This window comes from Coffea arabica, chromosome 11e, assembly GCF_036785885.1.
Source record: "Coffea arabica cultivar ET-39 chromosome 11e, Coffea Arabica ET-39 HiFi, whole genome shotgun sequence".
NCBI lineage: Eukaryota > Viridiplantae > Streptophyta > Magnoliopsida > Gentianales > Rubiaceae > Coffea > Coffea arabica.
In genome coordinates, this window is record NC_092331.1 from 53,792,068 (window position 1) to 53,813,880 (window position 21,813).

General features: G+C 32.1%; 3 protein-coding genes across 3 annotated transcripts; 2 read left to right on the forward strand and 1 right to left on the reverse strand.

The window, feature by feature from the left end:
* The first annotated feature begins 7,524 nt into the window (after nucleotides 1-7,524).
* Nucleotides 7,525-9,671, forward strand: LOC113717549 (nudix hydrolase 17, mitochondrial). The gene is made up of 5 exons (XM_027242281.2): nucleotides 7,525-8,058; nucleotides 8,332-8,437; nucleotides 8,589-8,672; nucleotides 8,829-8,957; nucleotides 9,305-9,671. Exons 1-5 carry the CDS (start codon nucleotides 7,985-7,987, stop codon nucleotides 9,437-9,439), a joined length of 528 nt encoding a protein of 175 aa, XP_027098082.1. The 5' UTR covers nucleotides 7,525-7,984; the 3' UTR covers nucleotides 9,440-9,671.
* An 8,452-nt stretch (nucleotides 9,672-18,123) lies between these two features.
* On the forward strand, nucleotides 18,124-20,014 carry LOC113718040 (nudix hydrolase 17, mitochondrial). Its single transcript, XM_027242964.2, has 5 exons — nucleotides 18,124-18,327; nucleotides 18,566-18,671; nucleotides 18,765-18,848; nucleotides 19,020-19,148; nucleotides 19,601-20,014. Exons 1-5 carry the CDS (start codon nucleotides 18,254-18,256, stop codon nucleotides 19,820-19,822), a joined length of 615 nt encoding a protein of 204 aa, XP_027098765.1. The 5' UTR covers nucleotides 18,124-18,253; the 3' UTR covers nucleotides 19,823-20,014.
* A 166-nt stretch (nucleotides 20,015-20,180) lies between these two features.
* On the reverse strand, nucleotides 20,181-21,794 carry LOC140021385 (uncharacterized). The gene is made up of 2 exons (XM_072072145.1): nucleotides 21,642-21,794; nucleotides 20,181-20,768 (listed from the first exon to the last, which is right to left on the reverse strand). Exons 1-2 carry the CDS (start codon nucleotides 21,792-21,794, stop codon nucleotides 20,181-20,183), a joined length of 741 nt encoding a protein of 246 aa, XP_071928246.1.
* Nucleotides 21,795-21,813: the final 19 nt, after the last annotated feature.

Genomic DNA, 21,813 nt, shown 5'->3' on the forward strand with positions numbered 1-21,813 from the left:
AATCTTTTAAAACTGCAAAATTGCTACTAATATCTATGTGAATATTAGATAATAGAATTAGACATCAACTTGGAAAGCTAAGATAGAAAAAAGCATTTTGATTTTAATTTATAAAAAAAGATAAACTAGCTCTATCCCTTTTTATAATTGTTTTGAAATATTTAATATTTATTTACGTCATTGTAAGGGCATTTTGGGGACATTCACTTGAATTTATGACAAAACTAATTCATTTACTTCCCTTAAAAAAGTGCTAGAAAAGTTTTTTCCTTGTTACCTAACAAATAAGTGGAGGTCTGAATCAAGAGAGGAGGTTCTTGACTTTGCTAAAACTAGAAGAGAGGTTTCACCCTAACAATAATTATCCACCTAGTGAGCAAATCCACTCCAAAACTTCTAAACATGCTTACGTTTGCCTCTCAGTTCCGGAAACGGAGGCACACAAGTTGAATTCTATTCAGTTCAAATTTATTCGTGTAGTTCTTACAATTTTTTATATAAATTTGTATATCTTAGATGTAAATTTAAATTTGTTGACTCATATGACTAAGTTGACGATTAAATTAAAACTGTACCAATTTACACCAAATGTAGTAAGAATTACACAAGTCGGTTTGAACTGGATAGAATTCAGCTCGTGAGGCTTTGAATCCCTCAATTCTTATATCATGAATGCAACGTACTAAATGACTAGAAGAGAATATGTTGAATCCAAAGCCTTTTGATTTTCATATGTGAAAGAGAACGTTCTTTCTCCGTCTGAATTATGTGTAAAATACTACTGATATGTTACTATTTTCAATTTTGAGATGCTTAAGAGATCCCCACGGAACTTCCAAATCTGATTGCATTCTGAATCATGATCAGCCACACACATTCTTCATAATTTTCAAGCAGTCATATGCAATGTATTCTTCGAGGAGGGAAACCAACAAACCCACAGACCAGTAAAGAATACTAGAAAAGCTTAATCTTCAACTGCTCTATTATTGTTTGCATAGAACAGTCTTCTGGATTTGGATTTATTGGAAGATAGACAATGTATGGACAAATTAGTGACTCAAAATTTCTCAGGTTGTGGGCGGAGCTGGACAACTTTTCTGCCACACGTGGGTTGACCATCTTCAAGGTCGGGAGTGAAAGACAATTCCTAATCACTTATTTTGCAGTGGAGAAATATTTCTTCGTACATTGAACTGTGTGCTCGTGCAAACTTAACATGTTCAAGTAAAGGATTAGAATTTGAAAAGAAAGGAAGGAATTATTGGTCATAATTCAAAATTTGTTCTTTTGAAGAAATCGTACATAATCATAGAAGGAATTTTATTTGGGATAATTTCAGAAGCCTCCCCTATGGTTTGTGAAATTATCATTTAATACTCTTGAACTTTGAGAACTCTCACTTACATCCCTTATTTTCAACTTATTGTAACATATTATCAACTCAATTCAAAAAAATATATTGAGAAAATTGTCCTTGTATTATCCTATTATTTTTCCAAAAGTGAACTTATATTACTAAAGGCTGAAAATAAAGGCATATAGTGTGAAAATATAGTTCTAAGAGAAAAAATTATATCAATAGGTATTTTTAAGGTACAAAATATTACAATCTAAGAGTATTTTTAAGGTGCTTCAAGCTAAAAATATTATTTCGTTCAATGTAAGGTGTTTTCATTAATTTTAAGAATTTTGAACTTTCTAAATTTATTTGTATAGGCCAAAGACTTGAATATCAGAAACAGACACAATATCTAAACATATGTTTACAAACTCATTTGAGGTGTTTTCGAAAACGTAAAAGTAACTTTCTTTATAACAAAATATTTTCGGATAAATTTAGAATTTTATAAATTGTTTAGAATTTTTCTAATGTGATAACTTTGTGCCTAAATCAATGGCTTGAAAACAAGAGAAAGAATATATTTAGAAACTTATTTGAGGCATTTTCAAGACTCAAAATGTTATTGGTCATAATTCAAACTTTGTTATTTTAAAGAAATCTTACATAATCGTAAAAGAATTTTACCTTGAGAGGGTGAAGTTTAGTATATCTAAACTTAATCATATGACTTAAAATATTTTTTGCTTTTCAGAGGCAAGAGTTTAAACTTATAAACAATATATTTGAAATTTTTTAACTTTCTAAAACTTGGAGATGGGGGGAGGGGCAGCTATTCTTGCTTGCAGTACTTTTCCTTTCCTTTGGGTATTATGTGGCTGATATCAAGTCTATGGTCCAATAGCTGCTCTATTTTCTTTCTTCTTTTTTGGGTTAATCCAACGTAGTATTTGGCTTGCAATTCGTAGGCATTAATGATTAATGTTTCATTTTGGTGGTTGTTATCAAGTTGCAAGTTGGAATTTCCTCAAAAAAAAAAAAAAAAAAGTTGCCAGTCAGAAGAAGTCACCGTCCAGCACCATGTCCTGGATATAAAAGTATGGAGGGCTGGATTCTTCTTTGTTTTGGGCTACTGAATTCTAGTCTATATAAAACAACATATACTGCTTGCTTTTTCTGTGGGTATCATTGATTTTTACTTTTAAATTACAAAGCTATAATTTTACTTTTAAGGGTGCTGTGACATCTTTTCCTCTACATACAGAGGGGGGAAAATAAGTTTGAGTTCCAAAACCACGCTGTAACTTAGTATTCTTCATTCCAATGTCAATATCATACCTCATCTTTTTAGATGTCTTAAAATAAGATTAATTTTTTGAAAGCAATCTTAACAGGTCAAACTTAATTTGAACATTTAAAATTACATTTTTCTACGAAAGAAATTATACACTTTTTGTGAGTAGAATTTTAACTCTAGGATTTAATTTGGTTGGCACTTATCCAAAATTACATCATCTTGACATAAGGATCACATTTGCATAAAACATTAAACTACTCCAACTTCTGTAGGCGTGAGTAACAATTTTCTTACGTATTTTTTGAATTAGAAAGAAAAATAAAGATGGGTATCTGAAGAATTCTTTTTAATTAGAAATCCGGAGTTTTTAAGAAAAATTAGGATGAGTACGTGTTTTGTGTGTGTGTGTGTGTGTGTGTTTTTTTTTTTTGACGGTATATATTACAAGGTTCAAAGATACAACTATTAAAACTAAGAAAGGGTCTATGTAACAAACAATATTGAGTTCTCTAAGTTAGGGCATCCCAAGTGGACTATTTTAGACGAACTAGAAGATAATCGTGTATCTTGCTGAATATTGTAGTACAAAATGTTTTCAACATGTGGAATTGGAATTTAATCTAGATTCCACTTGAAAGTATATTCTTGCAGGTGTGAATTAAGAAAAAGGAAAGAAAATACAGAAGCCTGTACAAATGAGTGTCTCCTTCTGGCACGTGGTTGAATTAACATCCGTTGTGATTTTTTTCTAGAAATATTTTGTTTATACGGCCAGTTTTTACTAGAAATTATTGGTTCTATGACTTGCTAAATTTTCTAATTGGTAGACAGGTGGAGATGGATAATGTCTAGACGAATTGGAAAGAGATGTGTTTACTATATTCAAAGCACATGGCGAAGTCCCTTTTCCCTCGATTTGATGCCATCAGAAGAAGCCTTAATGAATCTTCTCTTTCATATAAGGTTGAAAAGAATGACTTGTGAGAAAAGTTTAGGTCTTGATTCCAATCGTCACTGTCTTAGAGCAGTTCTAATTTTGTCATAGATGGAATTTTTCCTTCCTTTCTTCCTACCGGCCGTCCTGTGGAAATTGGAATGTACATTTAAGTTGCTATCTAAATGTAGTATTCGTGTTTGGTAAGTGAGTTTCATACCAAGGAATGACTTTTAAAGTTAATCATAGTGATTCTTATAGTTTGGTTAAGAATAATCGGATAAAATACAAAAAAGCCTCTTGTGATTAAGCTAATTTATGGAAAAACCCATTATGGTTTCAAATAATACATTTTGACCCCTCATGGTTTGAAATAATTTGAAACAGTAATGAAAATCGTCAAAACTAACGAAGGCGGACGAAATGACACGAGTACCCTAATATATATAAGCAATAAATGACCTTCTAACAACGATCCTATTAAGCAAACGTACGAAAAAATTCCCTGTGATTAAGCCAACCTACGGAAAAGCACCCTATGATTACATGTTACTTTTATTTATTTATTTTGTGCATAGGAATAGGGTAAGTTGAATTTGGAAGTTTTTATTTATTTATTTTGCAAATAGAAATAAGGTGAGTTTTATTTGAAAATTTATTTTTATTTATTTATTTTATGTATAGAAATAAGGAGAGTTTTATTTGGGAGTTTTGGGTAGTTTTTGAAAATTGTATGAGTTATAAGGGGTTTAATAGGTATATTAGCTAAAAATTTGATTTAAAAAATTATTTTCCATGTCAAGCAACCTCAAACTCGTTAATTTAAATGATTTTTGTCAAATTTTCACATTCGTTCAAACCATAAGATATTGAATTGTATGATTTGAAATCATAAGAGACTTTTCTATAGGTTTGCTTAACCACATGGGACTTTTCTGTAAATAACTCCAAGGGTATAATATGTATATCAATTAAAAATTTGTTTGTTTCCAATATAAATACTCTCAAAAGAAAGGCGTGTATTTCAAACCCATTAATTTAGACGAGTTCAAACCACGAGGTATGTGTATGTTTTGAAACTATAAGGGACTTTTTTGTATGTTCGCTTAATTTCAAGGGGTTTTTCTATATTTTACTCAGAATAATCGGATGAGATAATAGGTATAGTAAGCCCATTTTATAGGTTTTGTGTATAATTAGTTTTTAGTTCAGAATTAATGTTTACTTATCATAAATATCATATTTTAGGTTAAAAATAAAGAAGTCAAAAAAAAATACTAGAAGAAACAGAGAGAGTACTGAAAAAAAAAAAAGAAAAAAAAGTGGGAGGAAAAAGGAAAAAATGCAAAATCCATGCTTGAATATTAGTAACCCTAACACTCTATGGGTTTTAACAAAAATTGATTATCGTTAATGTGTTAATCATAATCATAATAATTATGATTCATGAATTTTTAATAAACAGCTATTTATCGCCTTCCTTTGATTCAACCACTTTCAGTGCAATTTAACTTCACATTCTTAAAAATTTAATAAGTGCTAAGCATGCTCATTTTTCCACAGCTTTCATATATTAATTAGATTATCTTTATATCTAACAAGTAACAATTAATGTCTGCTTGACTTGCCACTGAAAGGAAAAGGTAAATGGAGATTTTAGAGGAAATTAGTTTTTGCCAACTTTTATATTTGAGAAATAGTCTCTGAAACATTTTCTTTATGATCTGTATTTCTTTTACCAATTGATTGTGTTTACAAGTAAAAACTGAAACGAAGATGTTACAATATACTCACTTAAATCTTCAGAATCCTTCCTACTTTTAATAGGATGAGATCTTTCTTCTAGTAAACGTCATTTTCTTTTCTTTGTTTTTTAATTACGTGTGTGAAACAACCCTTAATTGGTGTGTATTCAAGACTGAAGACTGAAGACTCTAGACTAGATTTTGCCGTGAACAATCTGCTTATAAAAAAATTTTGTACTTTTGTTCTGTGAAAATTCCAATCATGATAGGAAAAAAAATAGAGTACTTTTCAGTCTATTTTTCTATTTTGAGGAAATTCAAATTCTTCTGCAGAGTGAAAGAGTCCAAAAAATGCTCACGGTTGGAAAAATAACCGAGATACAAGTAATAAATGTACTAGGACTTATTTTTCTACTTTCAAAGTCATGATATTCTTCTACACTGAAGTCTTCCTAATTTTAGACTAGTGTTAAACAATAATATCCTTTGATCACAATACAAACCATTTTAGCCTGAATTAACTCATTACCTCTAAAAAATGAGCAAAAATGAATTTCAGCTTAAAATTCGTGGGAAATTGCATTATTAATTTATTTAAGCATATTTCACAGTTATTATTCCAGTGCATTATTCTTCGTGGATAATTATTCTTGGCTAGCTGCTTATCCACGAATAATTGGAAACTGAAATATCAAAAGTTTTCTTGAAAAAATTAGCTGTTAATCAAAACTAATTTGCAATAATGAGTTTTATTCATCATGGGCTTTTTCAACCGTCTCAAAAAAAAAATCTTTTTTTTTTATTAATAGCAGGTGCCAATACAAAAAAAAACAAAAAAAAACATAAAAGAGGTTAGTAAGAGATTATACGTTGTTCGTGTTATATTCTGTTTTCATATTCGTACACGCAGCATCCTAGGAACCTACGTGTCTGAACTACATACTGTCTAATCAAGATCTTGGCATTTTTTGCTGTTGGATAATAAATACTTAGTTAAATACTACACGTTATTCTTAAATTGACCATATGGGAATAAGAACAATTTAATTGAAACCAGAACACTATTTAATGCGATTACAATAGTAATACGATATTGACCCAATGAATAAACAATACAACAGCTGCCATCGTAAAAGGACAACCGCGGAAGCAAGAGTGTCTGAGGCATCCATTGAATCTATCACATTGTTCCAAAAACATTACCTTCGTGACATTGAATCCAAGGGTTTACGAATGTGAACTGATAAAATTTGATCAATTTTTTTTTTAATTTTGGATCAGACCAATTAACTAGAATAATAGCTCGGAATAAAATATTATGGCTATATAGTAACACCTGCATGTAAGTTCAAAATAACAGGCATCCATATCATACTTTATATATGCATCTGGCTTCGTGTAAACTTTTTTGAAATTATGTTTGTTGGCATTTTGGGATGAGAAATAACTAGGGAATTAAAGAACCAAAATAGAGAATTCACAAAGTGTATGAAACAAAAGGACAAAATTAGATGCACAATTAAGTTGGAGCGTATGTAGTCCACAATCCAAAATAGGGTTCCATATTGTTCGTTGGTATAAGTTGTTAGGTGAATATTGCAGATCAATACTATAGGTGGCAAATAAATTCATTTAACTAAATTTATCCATACCCGTCCATGAATAGACGGATATGGATATCTTAAGTTTTTATCTATAGGTATAAATAAGTTAACTAATAATACCCATTGAATAAATATTGTGGATCAATAGTATTGATTCAATACTAACAAAAATTATAATTGTATAAAAAAAATGGTATACTAACACGATTGTAGGTCTAGCTGTTATGATGATTAGTTGGGTGATTGTCTTTTCGATCTTCCTTTTTACTTTTTACCGTAGACTTATTACAAAGATTAGTTGGGTGATTATCTTTTCGATATTCCTTTTTACCTTTTGCTGTTCTCTCTTGTAAGAGCTTGGAGTCTGCATTCAAGAAGAGAAAAAGAACGCGAAACTACTGCAAAACCTTCTGTTGTCGGTTGAGGCAAGCTAAAAAACAACTAATAAATAGTTGTTAGGAGAAACAACAAAGAAGCATAGAGAATGCGACTTGAACGGCTCGGATCATGTTTGGGGATGGAGACGCGAGTCATGACGCGGTCTGTGTTTATAAATGGAAGGGTTCCTCTTGGGTTCCTTTATGTCCACGCTTCCACCGTGTATCTTAGACCATACCAATAACCAAAACAGACGCTTTCTTTCCTCTTCTTAATAATCCTAGGCACAGCTGAAACGCCCACCATTTTGATCCATTCTTTCTTCAACCAAAACAAAACACTTTCTTTCCTCTTCTTAGTAATCATCCTAGGCACAGCTGAAACGCCCACCATTTTGATCCAGTCTTTCTTCTTCTTGAACATTTCTTAGCATCGAAGGGAATAAATACCCAACTTGGTCTTCTTTCTTATCCAATTTCCATCCCTTTTTATCTCCCCATTTATATGTACATACAGATGATTTTGCTGGTGGCTTTCTTGCGTATTGTCAATAATATTTTTTAACGTGCATTTTTTCAGAATCTCTTTAGCCCACATTTCTCGAGCAATTGGGTAGCATATTTTCCTTAGTTCTTTGCTCATATTTGATTGCAAGATTTGCGGTAACTCGGACATATTAATCAGATGGTTTGTTTGGTTTCTCGAACGGGAAGGCATTTGCAGAGGTACAACGACAAAGGTCGTCGTCTCGTTGTTGGGTATGATCATTTCGCCTTTCTTATTTGTCGATGTTTTACAATGGTTGTAACTTTTCACGTTCTAAAGGGCCCGTAAATGGGAAAACAGACGTAAATAATATTGAAGAAAACAATGGATTCTTCGAAATTTCTCTCGAGTGTCAGTTTTGAACCATATTTGTATGGATAAAGAATCTTCTACCTGTGTTTATGTGCAGGTTCTTTTCTCTAAAAAAAATGATTATTTGTTAGAAATTGCTGTAACTAGTTTGTTGACATGATTTCTATTTGCAGGTGTATCCCATATAGATTTAAGGGGCAAGAAAAAGATAAGGTGAACAATCAAGTAGAGGTCCTTGTTATCAGTTCACAAAATGGTCAAGGGATGATGTTTCCCAAGGTAATAACAAGAAATAAATGCAAGACCTTGTTGATTTCATTAATTTAAGTTGGTATATCGAAGAACTATAATCTGATCATAAAATCTTGTAGATGAGTATTTTTGACATGATGATTATTGAACTAACGTATTTGACAATGTGAAAAACCAGGGAGGTTGGGAACTTGATGAATCCCTAATTGAAGCTGCCTGTCGGGAATCACTCGAAGAAGCTGGTGTTCTTGGAAATGTTGAGGTTAGTATTATAAACTTCATTCCATAAGTCACTTTGGCCTGGTTTAGTATTAATTAAGTACATCTTAATTAATCTGCCGAAAAACGAAAATAAAAGATTATCTTGACTGGATTATTTCTTGAATAGATATTAAATCGATGATATTCATTATTGCAGGATGAATTAGGTATATGGGGATTCAAGAGCAAAAGCCAAGGAACCTACCATGAAGGTTACATGTTTCCTTTGCTGGTCACAGAACAACTTGATCTATGGCCTGAACAAAATGTCCGGAAAAGAGTATGGGTAAGCAGCACCTCATTGACCACTCTTTAGACTTCTTCTTTTGGCTATTACAAAATCTTGAAAAGCAACTGCTCAGAAACATCTCCCTCATTCATGCCATTTTCCAGCATGATATATAGATAAAATAGTTGAAAAAATAATTAAAATCTGTCTTGCTATGACATTTTTTTTTATATATAATTCTCGTAATTGTTCAAGTATATACAAGATTTTGGCCACTTATAATTACTATAATCGAACTACAAAACACTACTCATATACACCTGCATATATTTCTTGAAATAGTCATGTAAATACTAAGTGCAAAACAGTTTCAGTACTTACAGAGTTTGTTCTGATGAATGCAGATGACAGTGGCTGAAGCTAGAGAAGTTTGTAAGCATTGGTGGATGAAAGAAGCATTAGATAAATTTGTTAATAGGCTTCTGTTGGAGGAGCTTGAAGATCAGCAGCAAGACCTTCCAGCTAAATCCCTACTCTAGAAATTAGTTTTTATTTGGTTAATTAATTAGCTTTTTTTGTATATAGGATCCTTGAGGAACATGATCAGTTAGCCCATGGAATCCCCAACGGAGGATGACCAATGCACTCAATTTCTAATTTTTGAAGTTTCTTCTTCGTCTTTTCTGTTTTTGGTCAACGATGTACCTAATTACAAATGATGATGAATTGGTTCGAAATTTACTCAAATTGTGCCTGCATGTTTCTGCTCCATTCATTGCAATTGCTGTATTTGGACTCCCCGTATTCGTTTTGAATTCAATTGATGAAAACATAGCAGGCAGAATGGACAGGATGGAGATTTAGATTATTCCTTTTCAGAACCTTCTTCGAAATTGACATGATCAATCAACCAATTCTTAATTTCAGAGTCTCTCTAATATCTATCAGACTACAGAGTTCAGAGCTAAAATGCAAAACTGTTTTCGATTAAGGTGAAATTTAATTTGTTCATCACTACCCTACTCTTACTCCTGCTCCTCATTGATCCCACTCGAGTGCAGAGAGTTCAACATTGCAGCAAAATAAAAGGTTGTTTCTTGAACTTGAAGCCAAAATCATAGAAGGAATTATGCAGGACGGGGAGGGTCCACCGCCCCCAAGTTTCAAAAAAAAAAAAAAGTTTTTCTCCCTTAAAAAATTGTAAATCTAAAAATCATAGTGCACCCATTGGTCACTTTAGACTGTTGGCCACCGTCAAAAACTTTAAGTCTTGGTAGAGTGGAAAGTCAAGAATTCAAACATTACTTTCCATTAAAGGTGTTAAAATGGGTGACTTGGGCGGGTTTGGGTTGGGTAAAATGGGTAATGGGTATAAGTGAGTCAACCCATTTATACCTATTTAATTAGATGGGTATAAATGGGTAAGTCAAAAAATGAATTGGGTAACCCAATTACCCATTTATAACCCATTTATTTTAATTTTTTGTAAATTCATTTAAATTCATTTTTGCAAACTAAGTTATCAATTTATACTGCTCTTTGTACCCATTATTAGTTTTAAATATTTACTTATAATGTTCAATAAGCCTAATTACCAATTTTTTTTCATTTATACTCTATTTCACAAAATTACATATTATTTAATAATTGAATAATAAGAATATAAAAATTTGAACTAAGTACTATAAAAGTTAATATAAAAATTTAATCCAAAAAATTTGACATTTTTTTCATATATAAATTTAAAATTTCATTTTAGAAAGATAAGAAAAGAGGCTAAAATTTATCATAAATTGGTAATGCCGAAAAATGAGTAAGTTAACAAACTAAGAGAAAATAAAATAATAAAATAAAACCAACAAATAATAATAATAATGAAACAAAAGTAGTTAACATCACGACAAAATGAAAAATTTGAAAAAAAAAATGGGTGGGGAAAAAGTAGAGATTTAGGGGAAGAGAATTCTAAATGGATTAATTGGGTTTGATGGGTTACCCAATAATACCCATTTATTAAATGGGTATTATTGGGTAACCCATTTATACTCATATACAAAAATTTAAGATACACATATCCATCTATTCATGGGCGGGTATGGGTAAATTTAATTAAGTGGGTTGATTTGTCACCTCTACTTTCCATCAATATGTCACAAATGGCTTCTTCTAAATCCATTCTCGTCAGTTTCTCCAGATCCCGTTGGACCTCTCCTCCTCTAGTGTAGGTTAGAGTAAGAGTAGGTTTAAGTTAGACTAACTGTTGCCGTCTGTTAAAAAAAAAAACCATGCTATATAATTTTAAATTTTCATGCTTATTAAATCTTTAATATTTTACGTTAAAAATTAAATTTTAATTTGTTAAAGTTCACTTTCTGATCCGGTTTATGAGCTAAATCCTTTACAGCATTCTGGGATATCCCACATTGATTATGAGAAGGGAACCTAGAAAACACATCTTACATTGGTTGACCTATAACGTTCTATTGTGGCCAGGTCTTGGCTTTCTATTAGTAATCTATATCTATATAAATTTGAGAAGGGATTTTTAGGAACAAGCCTCCACAACCCTTCCCACTCTCAACTCTATTTTCCTAGCATTTCACATTTATCTTATTTCGTAAAAAATATCATGGGCACATTACATCCCCACGTTTCCCTCAAATAAGGAGTTAACTTCAACTAACACTCCCACGTCCCCTCAAACAAAAATTTAACTTCCACTTACATTAAAACTGTTTCCACTTACCCGTGCGTCAGATGGTTGTGGTACTACTACTGATTCCCATTTTCCAGTGAGTTGAAGAGCATTGACGAGAATAAAGATAGCCCCTAATTCAACGGAATTGAAGATAGCACATGATCTTTTCCAACTACCACGGAGCAACAATATACTTGGTACTACTTTTGAGAATTACTCTTAAAACCCTTCCAATCAACTTCCTTCTCGAACCTCTCAAATTAACTTCATAATAGAACATGGCCGTTTACAGGCATGTCAACAATGCCTAAATTTCAAACTCACAAGATTGCAAAGGAGGAAACATCTGCTAACAAAACAAAAAGGACGCCACAACGGTCCCGCACAAGAATTGGAACAGTTCCAACAACTTTGCGTCGACGAAAGAGAAATCTCACATCAACTACGATGGATAAAATCTCGACTACACCGACTCAAACGCCGCGCCAATCAAATTAGAAGTTTCGGTACTATTTATTCTTTTAATATTGATATTTTCATTGTATTTTCAATTATTAATAATATTCTCAATATTGTAATATTATTGTTGTTTCCATACTAATCCTTGCTGGCTCAATCAACAGAGTATGGTACTATGGCTTTTATGTGAGTTTAGGCATTTAGACATATAGTTCTCATTGTATTAGTAATTAATCAGATTAGTCCCGGAACATGGTCATAGCTTTGATTAGGGAAAACGTTATTTTTCCATTAAATGTCTTCCCATTAATGCTATTATTTCTACGCACAAAGCGCTAAAAGTTTGGAACAAAAATGGAGATTAAGATAATTTCTCCAGTCACCTCGAGTGACTATCCAGACTTAGAGACAAATAGCTTGGGAAACTGACGAGGGACTAATGTAACATTCTTTTTTTTCTTTTGAAAAAAATATAAAAGTAAGGTAATGTGAATTAACTGAAACATTATAATGAACAAGAAATGCAGTTTGCATTTATTGCAGAAGTTTTTGGTGGAAGATCATGCTTAAAGTGCTTCACTATAGCTCTTTAAATTTGACAAAGATAATGAGTAATTCCCAAAAGTATACTACGTCCCACATTATGGCTGAAAAACTGATCATGTCATGAGTTGTGCTCATGATGTGACTTATGTAGATTTTTTCCCAAACCGTTAATATGGTAGCATATTGCTGTAGTACTATTAATTCTGATCACGAAAAATAGTAGTACTATTAATTATGAGTTGTGATCTTTGGAGTTTCTTCGTTTCTTTGAAATAAGATGTTCTGAAGGTTGACATTAAGAGATTACTACTAGCAGGTAGGTTCATTTTTTGTGTTTTGGCTTTTTTTTTTGGCAGATTTTGTGTCTTACTGCATTACATGTCCTTGGGCTGCTTAAATCTGGATTATGCTGTGGAAAGTTGGAATCGTGCAAGACAAAAATGTTGACGATCGAGAGAAAGAGCAAAAAAAAAAAAAAAAGGGAATAGATTCAAAAAATAATTCTTGCAAAAACATATGAGACAATGGCACCTAAGAATCTTGCAAAACATTGCTTACGAGAACATATGAGACAATGACACCTAAAAATTTATACTTTTTAGGTGTAATCTTATGGACAGTAATCTTATTATCAAAATAGAAGTTTCGGTACTATTTATTCTTTGAATATTGACATTTTCATTGTAATTTCAATTATTACTAATATTTTCAATATTATAATATGATTGTTGTTTCCATTGTTTACAAGTTTCGGTACTATACTTCGCTCTTCAAGACAGGCATGCACGATTCATGTTTCGTTGTGATGTTTTTTATCTTAGAGATTTAAAAACAAAGGTATACATTATTTATATGTATATTTTTTTACACAATATTATTTACAAACTGTCTAAAACAAAAGATAATTTTGAACTATGTATGCTTTTAATTGTCAGAAAAGTGGAGGTGCATTGTTCGACCAACACATTAATTCATGCAAAAATCGTGCATTCTCATTTATAGTGCGAACTCCACAAAAAACAACAGAATTAATTAAATCCCCAATACTGGCGTTCGTACTCAGAGTTGACTGTTGTGAAGAATGTTTACACCTTCGTAGAAAATTATCAAATCAAAGGCAAAATGTCTGTAAGTATTTCATTTACTTATCAAATTAAATATTCAATTATATTTAATTGGACCCTTATGTCGCTCAATTTATGATATAGATTTCTATTTTTTTTTCAGGATCCAACCTTCATCGAAATGATCGTTTATAAATAATGGAGATGTTTCTATCATATATTGAACTATTGTTACAAAGTTTCATTTTTTTAAAATATATTTTCATGTGTCCGTGATTATAATATTTTACTATTTTTAAATTCTTCCATAGATTGTAATTTTTTTTTAATAATGTAGGCACCGTGCGTAGCACGGGTATTCACACTAGTACTTTGGTAAACCATGAATCTTACCCTTGTCGGTCCTCGGCAGCCGCTATCAAGTTTGATAGGCTCTCTAGTCCTTGCCGGTGCCAATTGCCGACAAGAACAATTACAGCTCTGGGTCATTTATGATAGGCGGAGCAAAAATTCCGACGTGGAGTAATTATGCTTACGTATCATAGATCCTCTACAATCCCGAGTGATAGGTATAGAATGTCCAATTTTTTTTTTTTTTAACAAAAATCAATTTCGATAAGTTGAAATGGCCAAGTTTTTTAAAAACTTAGTTACTTGAAACAAGATAATCCGGGGTGGAGGGCATAGAAATTAAGCCCAAATTTCTCGTTAATCTTCCTTTTGGTAAAATGCATTGTCCCAATTTGCTTAGAGCCCCTTTGGAGATGCGGTGGCTTATGGGAAGCACTTTAATTAGTATTATTGTTTTTGTCAAAATACTTTATTTATTTGATAATATATAATTTTGAAATTATAAAGCATATTTATCTCCTCATTTAGTTCAAAATTTATAATAAATTTGCTAAAGTTAATTTTATTTTTATTTTTTGAAACACATAAGTTGCTCTAAGAGCAGCAATTTTGAATTAATGCCAAAAGCACTTCAATGGCCAAAAACTCTACTCCAAAATTTTAGAAATGATACTCACCAAACATGTTTTTTCTCTTTTAAATGTAAGCAAGAGAGATCGACCTCGTGATCAAACACGTTAAAAGTGATTTTATCTTTCCAAAATACTTTTTTATCAAACGCACTGCAATTTCAAAGAGGGCCTTAACAATTTGCCAAGAGCATCTTAGGCAAAGTATTAAAAAGTCAAGAGGGCACTAGCTCATTTTGGAATAAAGGGGAAATGGAAGCCAGCCACCCTAGTGCGTGTGTGCGTGTTTCTGCATAGGCAAGAACTTCCAAGAACATGCAAGTGGTTGTTTCTTGTTTATGCTAGCTGCTGGCAAAATTCCATGCAAGACAACAGCAACTTGTATACTGATCTATGCAAAAGGATAAGATTTTGATCTATTTGAATGCTTGGTAAAAATGATCAGATAAAATTCAAGTCTCGTGTGTACTTATTAGACTAACTATCCATCTTGGAAAAGTCCAACACCTCAAATTAAATAAGAAATCGTCGTTGATTGTGAGCTGTTGAGGCCCACAATTAAATCAGTAATTTAGGATAGAGGGCCCCGCATCCAGTACAGTCTGGTTCTGGATGAAGACTACGTGGTCAACTTTTGACAAGTCCAAAGTGTACAATAGGTTATCAACAATTGTTTTGATAGGTACTTTTTTTTTTTTGAAAAATGTTATTTGCATTTCATTTTTTATTATTTGCACTCCCATAATTTATTTTACTATATAATCTAATAAATAAAAATTATATAATTAGAATGATAGTGAGAGTGCAAATAACAAAAATGGAATGTAAATAAACATTTCCCTTCTTTTAATATCAGACTTTAAATGTATAGCTAATATTTTTTCCCTTTTTCATATATAGGGCTTGTTTTCATTTGATAATTTCTACTGATTATACATTATGATTTTGAATAATTAATTTTTTTGATATTCTCATTTGCTTTGTGTCTGGAATTTAATTTTATTATTAACAAAAAGAAGTTAAAATCTAAATGTACCAAAGAATAGTTTTAATTGATTCTTATAGCCTCAACCATTTTGTCCTACTACAATCTGCTCTGAGAACGTCATTATACGTTTGGGGGTTGGATTGGACAATAAAATAGAAAAGATTGTAAATGGGAAGTAAAAGATCTTGAATTCAAAAACTCTCATTTACATGTAAAAAAAATAAATAAACAGTTAAAAACATTTGGTAGTATAATTCTTGAATAACAAACGACATAGAATTTAGATGTATAGCTGTGGAACGTCCTTGTAGTAGATGTGGCCCGAGGCCATTAATTAATACTGTACGCGTTTTACATTTATGGAACATGAAAATCAAATATATATATTTTAATAGGTTTGTCTAGAACGATGGACCCTTGTCAGTCAAGCCCATATGTGTTATTTCTTTGAACATACTGAGTTAAACAGGGAGCCACTGGGCCTTTGGTCCGGTGGTCATCACCCAAGACTATTTTCGTCATGTGTGAGATTAAGGATTTAATCTTTATCTCACACCAATTTGCCACTGTATGTGGCGGTCTTAATTGGTCTTCTTCGATAGAGTTTCTATTCACATTGAGTCCCCCTCCTTCTAGAATAGGCTAAATTAGATTATAGGAATCCTATTTTTGCGACAAAAAAAAAGTTAAACAGGGAAAATCAACAACGGATAATTTTAGAAGCTTCTCCTGCGATTTCTAAATATACATAGAGTATTTTGAGATTTCAACAATCTCACTTATCTCTCTTGAAAGCATGTTTTCATAGCATTGCCAATCCCTTTTAAAAGAGAGTTAATCTTATACACATTGATAGCATATACACTATCACAGTTACATGCACGACTCATATGCAAAATTTTGAAATTCAAATTCAAATTTAGATTGCTTGTCATCAATTCAATAGTGATAGTGTATAAGCTATCATTGTATAGAAGATTAATTCTTTAAAAATAGTAACATTAATAAAAAAAAATGTAAATGAGACGAGAGATGAAGGCTTATTTTTCATAATCGCACTTATGTTGTCCAATTCATAAATTTTCAACATCAATTATATTGAAAAAAACGACTGGAAGCTAAAGGAAAATATTTGAGAGGGTGTAAGTGCAATAAAATGTAAATGTGCAACATTGGACCAATTAGAAGATCATTATCGCAATGGCTTCTTTTGCAACATGACACTAAGAAAGGTAGCAATAGAAGGCCAAAAAGTTGTAGCAAACGAAGCAAAGTAAGAGCAAACTAAGGTAAAGTAACGTAGCTGAATATGGCAAGTTCAAGCATTCGAGGCCATCTTATGAATCAAAACAACGTCATTCAGCATGAACAATTGATATTTTGGATGCAAAATGCAAAGTGATAGAAAGAACTTTCGAAAGAGAAATGAAGCCATATAAGCTGTATTTTAGTTGTGTTAGATGCTATTTCTTCCAAGAGCATGAAGGCGATGAGGCAAATGGCAAACGACAAGAAGGCAATTGTACAACACAAAGGGGAAAAAAGTATCAAAATAATTGAAATCGCCCTTCGCCATACAAAAATGACCAGACTCTGCAGTGTTCACAAAATTTTTGAGGCATTGGTGGTGCAAATTCTAACTTCTACTGTTGATGGCGCCAAATATGGTACAATCTTGTGATAGTAAATTGGTGGTTTTCAATTCAGTTTTTTCCTTTTTCTTTTTTCTTTCTGCAAAAATAATTCTTTTTATCTTCATTTTTTGTTTTTTCTTTGCATAAACCAATTATTTTGATTGCGACGGTCATGTTGTCGATTTGCTACTTTTGATGGGGACTACCGGTCCCATCATACTGCAGTGGAGGTATGCGAGACTTTCAAACCTCAAGGGTGCAAAGTAAGTAACATTTCTAGAAATTTTAGCGGAGCTGTTTGGAGTTATCTTAATCAACAAAGCATGTGGGGCAAGTATTATAAATACTAGTGGGAAAATAGGGTGTGCAAATTAAGAAGAAAAAAATTAAGTTATTTTTATTAAAATCAATAGAAGTTATTATTATTTAACAAAAAAAAAACGAGTCATGAGTTTATTTTATAAACAAATAAAAAAAGAATTAATTATTTATGTACTGACAGTATAGTTATTTTTTTACACTAACAACAAAAGATGTATACCACATGTGTATGATTTGAATTTCAAATTTAAATTCATGTTAGGTGGCATAATTGAAACCTGCTAGTGTAAAAAAAGTTGTGCACTTAAAGTGTATAAAAAAAATTACTCAAAAAATAAATAGAAGTTATAGGTATGGAAGTTATGAGAAGTTATTAAATTAAGCATTTATTTTTAATAAATCTTTACTTTTTATAGGGTAAAATTGAAAAATAAAAAAATGACACAAAATTTGAACACCAAGCACCCTCATCATGCTTTTATGTTCAGCTCATTTCACTGCAAACTACAATAGCATATATACAGAACAGAACTACAAAATACAGCTGCTCACATTTTTTTTTTGGGAGTTCCGTGGCTATACAATCCATGTGATCAGGACAAAGTCATTCGGCCCCATCTTCAAATTCCATCCAAGGTTTCGTGGTGGTAGCCATAGAGGCAGATGGTTTTTCCGATTCCTGGAAAGGGAAGGCACTTACAGAGATACAATGATCAAGGTTGTCGTCTTGTTGTAGGGTATGGTTTTGCAACATCTTTCTGATCCTTCAGAACTTTTTAACTTTTGGACTACCAAACTAAACAAAAGGGAACAATACATACTAAAATTTATCTAGACATTTGTTTCTCTTTTGTTAACTTAATTTGGTTCTGGGATTATGTCCTAGAATCCAACTACTTGGTTTTGTTTTGGATCATCAATAGGTTTTTGATTTTCATGTTTTAAACTTGGCTCATTGGTTTCTGTATTATTCAGGTGTATCCCGTATAGATTTAAGTCGGAAGGAAGTGAGAAGACCAATAACGAAGTGGAAGTCCTTCTTGTCAGTTCACCAAAAAGTCAAGAGGTTATGTTCCCGAAGGTAATTGGTTGCATAACAACATTTCTTGATTGATCATTTGGTACTAATTGATGCATTGATAAATGAATGATGCTTAACAATTTTGCAAACCAGGGAGGTTGGGAATTTGGTGAATCTATTAAAGAAGCTGGTCGTCGTGAAACACTTGAAGAAGCTGGAGTTCTTGGCAATGTTGAGGTGAGCAAGATTTTGGATGAGGATTTCATACAGCTTGTCCATGTTTAGTTATCTTTGAACTAGCAAAAAAATGTTAAGATTTTTGTACTAACAAAAAGTTCTAGATAAAAATTGTCAGTACAGGTTTTCTTGAATAAGATGTTTGATCTGATCGGATGCTGTAAATTGCAGGATGAACTAGGTATATGGAGATTCAAGAGCAAAAGCCAAGAAATCTACCATGAAGGTTACATGTTCCCTTTGCTTGTAACAGAAGAACTTGATCCATGGCCTGAAAAAAATGTCAGGAAAAGAGCATGGGTATGTTGCACATCCATATATCTAACGATCATTAAATTTTCATTTTACATAATTTAACAGATTGATTTCTTAAATTTTTTGAAAGAAATTAAATCCTAAGAATAGCCGTGTACGGCATATTTCACAATGTTAACTGTGGGAAAATTTTGTAAAGACTAGACGAATTTCAAAAGTAAAGCAACTGCTACAGCCTGATTTTGTTTTGCTTATGATATGTGCATCTCAACTGCGGTAATCCATGGTGCAACTAGAGTTAGGTCTGTAAACTTTGCAAAAATATTTTTAGATTTGACTTTAAAGCTAAATGTTAACTCTTAACACTCAACTCCTGATCTTCTCTTATGTATGCTAGCTAGAACATGCTTATGTGACAGATATGACCAGAAGAAGTTCATTTCTGCTGAATTTTCTCTTGAACTTTGAAAATTCTTAGATGCTAACTCTTTATGCAGATGACTGTGGTAGAAGCACGAGATGCATGCAAGCAATGGTGGATGAAGGAAGCTTTAGATAGATTAATAAATAGGCTTCCATCACCAGATGAGCTTTCTCCAGCTCGCCCTGCAGATGAGCAAGAAATAGCCTTAGCTACTCCCGTGGAGCAAAGATTTGTCCCTGCTATACAAGCAAATATTGAAGAGGAACAAGACGTTCTACTCAGTTCTCTAAGCTAGAATTCAGGGGTTTTTTTTTTGTAATTTTGGGGTCTCCCACTTATTTTCTGTTAACCTGTAAAGTTTTTCCTTATCAAACTTCGTCTTTTCCTTGCAAATGGAAAGTTATATGCTTTATGTAATTGGTTCTGAAGTTGAATCCAATGAAAACCTGAATTCTGCCTAATTCAAAATCTCTTACTTCGGTAGCCAGCACATTTCTTGAATCAGGGGCGGAACCAGAAATTTATTTTTGGGGGGGCTGAAGTGTATTAAAAAAATTTTTTTGTGACGAAATAAATATATTTAATAAGTAAAATTTAGAATCAATAATTATAAAAATAATAAAAACATATAATTATACATACCCAAAAATTTGTTATTGATTAACACTTGAAGTATTGGTAGTTGTTGCACTCGAATAACGAAGAGGAGGCAATTGCATTCTGCGAGTCTTCATCCGTTGAAAACGCTGCAATATTTGCTCATTTTCAATTGTTGCAAAAATATCCTTCTCGATGTATACAACCAGACAGTCATTCATCCACTCGTCTCCCATTTTGTTGCGCAAATCAGTCTTGACAATATTCATTGCAGAAAATACTCTTTCAACAGAAGCAGTCGCAACTGGTAGAACTAATGCCAACTGGATCAGACGATAAACCAATGGAAAAACTGTATTTTTACCAGTTTTAACCATTTGTTGAGCAAGACTTCCCAAATCTCCAACTTCTGAAAATTGAGGATCGCGTTGCACATTATAAATATAATTTCGAAGTTGAGACTCAAGATATAAATAATCGTTACTTGAGAAGTCTTCAGAATATAAATCAGCAAGACGGAGTAGTTTCTGCACATCGAATTGAGAGAAAGAACTTTTTGAATCAAGACATGCTATGCAACTAAGCAATTCCGTGCTAACTTCCGAGAAACGATTATTCATCTCTTGTATAATTAAATCAACAACCTGAAAATTGACTTTGATATCAAAATAATTTAGTTATTAGAAAAATAAGGATATTTATTAACCAAAGATCATGTTGGTTTGTTAACAAATATTTTAGTTAAGATTTGCTAGTAGAAGAAGATTATATTTTGTTGAGATTTTTAAAATAATTGTTAATTGAATATTTTGTTAATTTGTTTAATATAATCACTATAAATAGTGAGTTAATGAATGAGTAACATAAGCTCATTTTCCATCTTTAATACAAGTTTTTTATAAGTTTTTTTTTGCAACACTAAGGTGTTGTTTCTTAGTTTATGCCCCAAAAACCAACAGAGTCATCCCCATTGGCACTCGAAAAATTTACAGAATTTACGCTTACAAGCATCTTCTTCTAAATATTTATAAAAATTTCTCCCCCATGTAAGAATTCTGCAATAGTTACTTTTCAAGAAATTATTGTTTTGTTCTAAACTAAACCTAAACACCACCTTGTAGCCCAAGTAAAAAAAAATGTTTCGATCTTTTTTAACTTAAATCAGAAGCAAGGATCATGGTAAATATAAGGGGTATACAACGACTTATACAATAAAGATAAATCTTAACTCTATTCTAGATTTTTTAGTTGACAATTGTCCCCATGTCCAAGGGGTCCTAGCTCTGCCAATGTGTTGCAGGGTGTTTTTTTTTTTTGTTTTTGGGGACTTGTAACACTTTTTTGTACTTCTTTTCGAGTGAAATGTGTGTTTTTTTTCTTTTGGGCAGCAAAATATTGAAAAATTTTATTAACAAATCAGCACGAGAAGCTTGTACGCAGAGGATAAACATCTTCCTTACACATTAAAAGAAACACTATCTATTCACACATCAATCAATCTACTTAGACTAAACAACCAAGAGGTATATTCCATAGTCCATTTCCATAAATGCCTCCAGTTTATCTCCAGAGTTCTTGGAGCAGTTCCCCACGCCATTTTGAACATCCTCAATAATGGCACCCATGATTCCAGTAGAAGAGACAGGGACATGCCATAAAAACTGCTGCATTTCTTGATTTCCATACTTA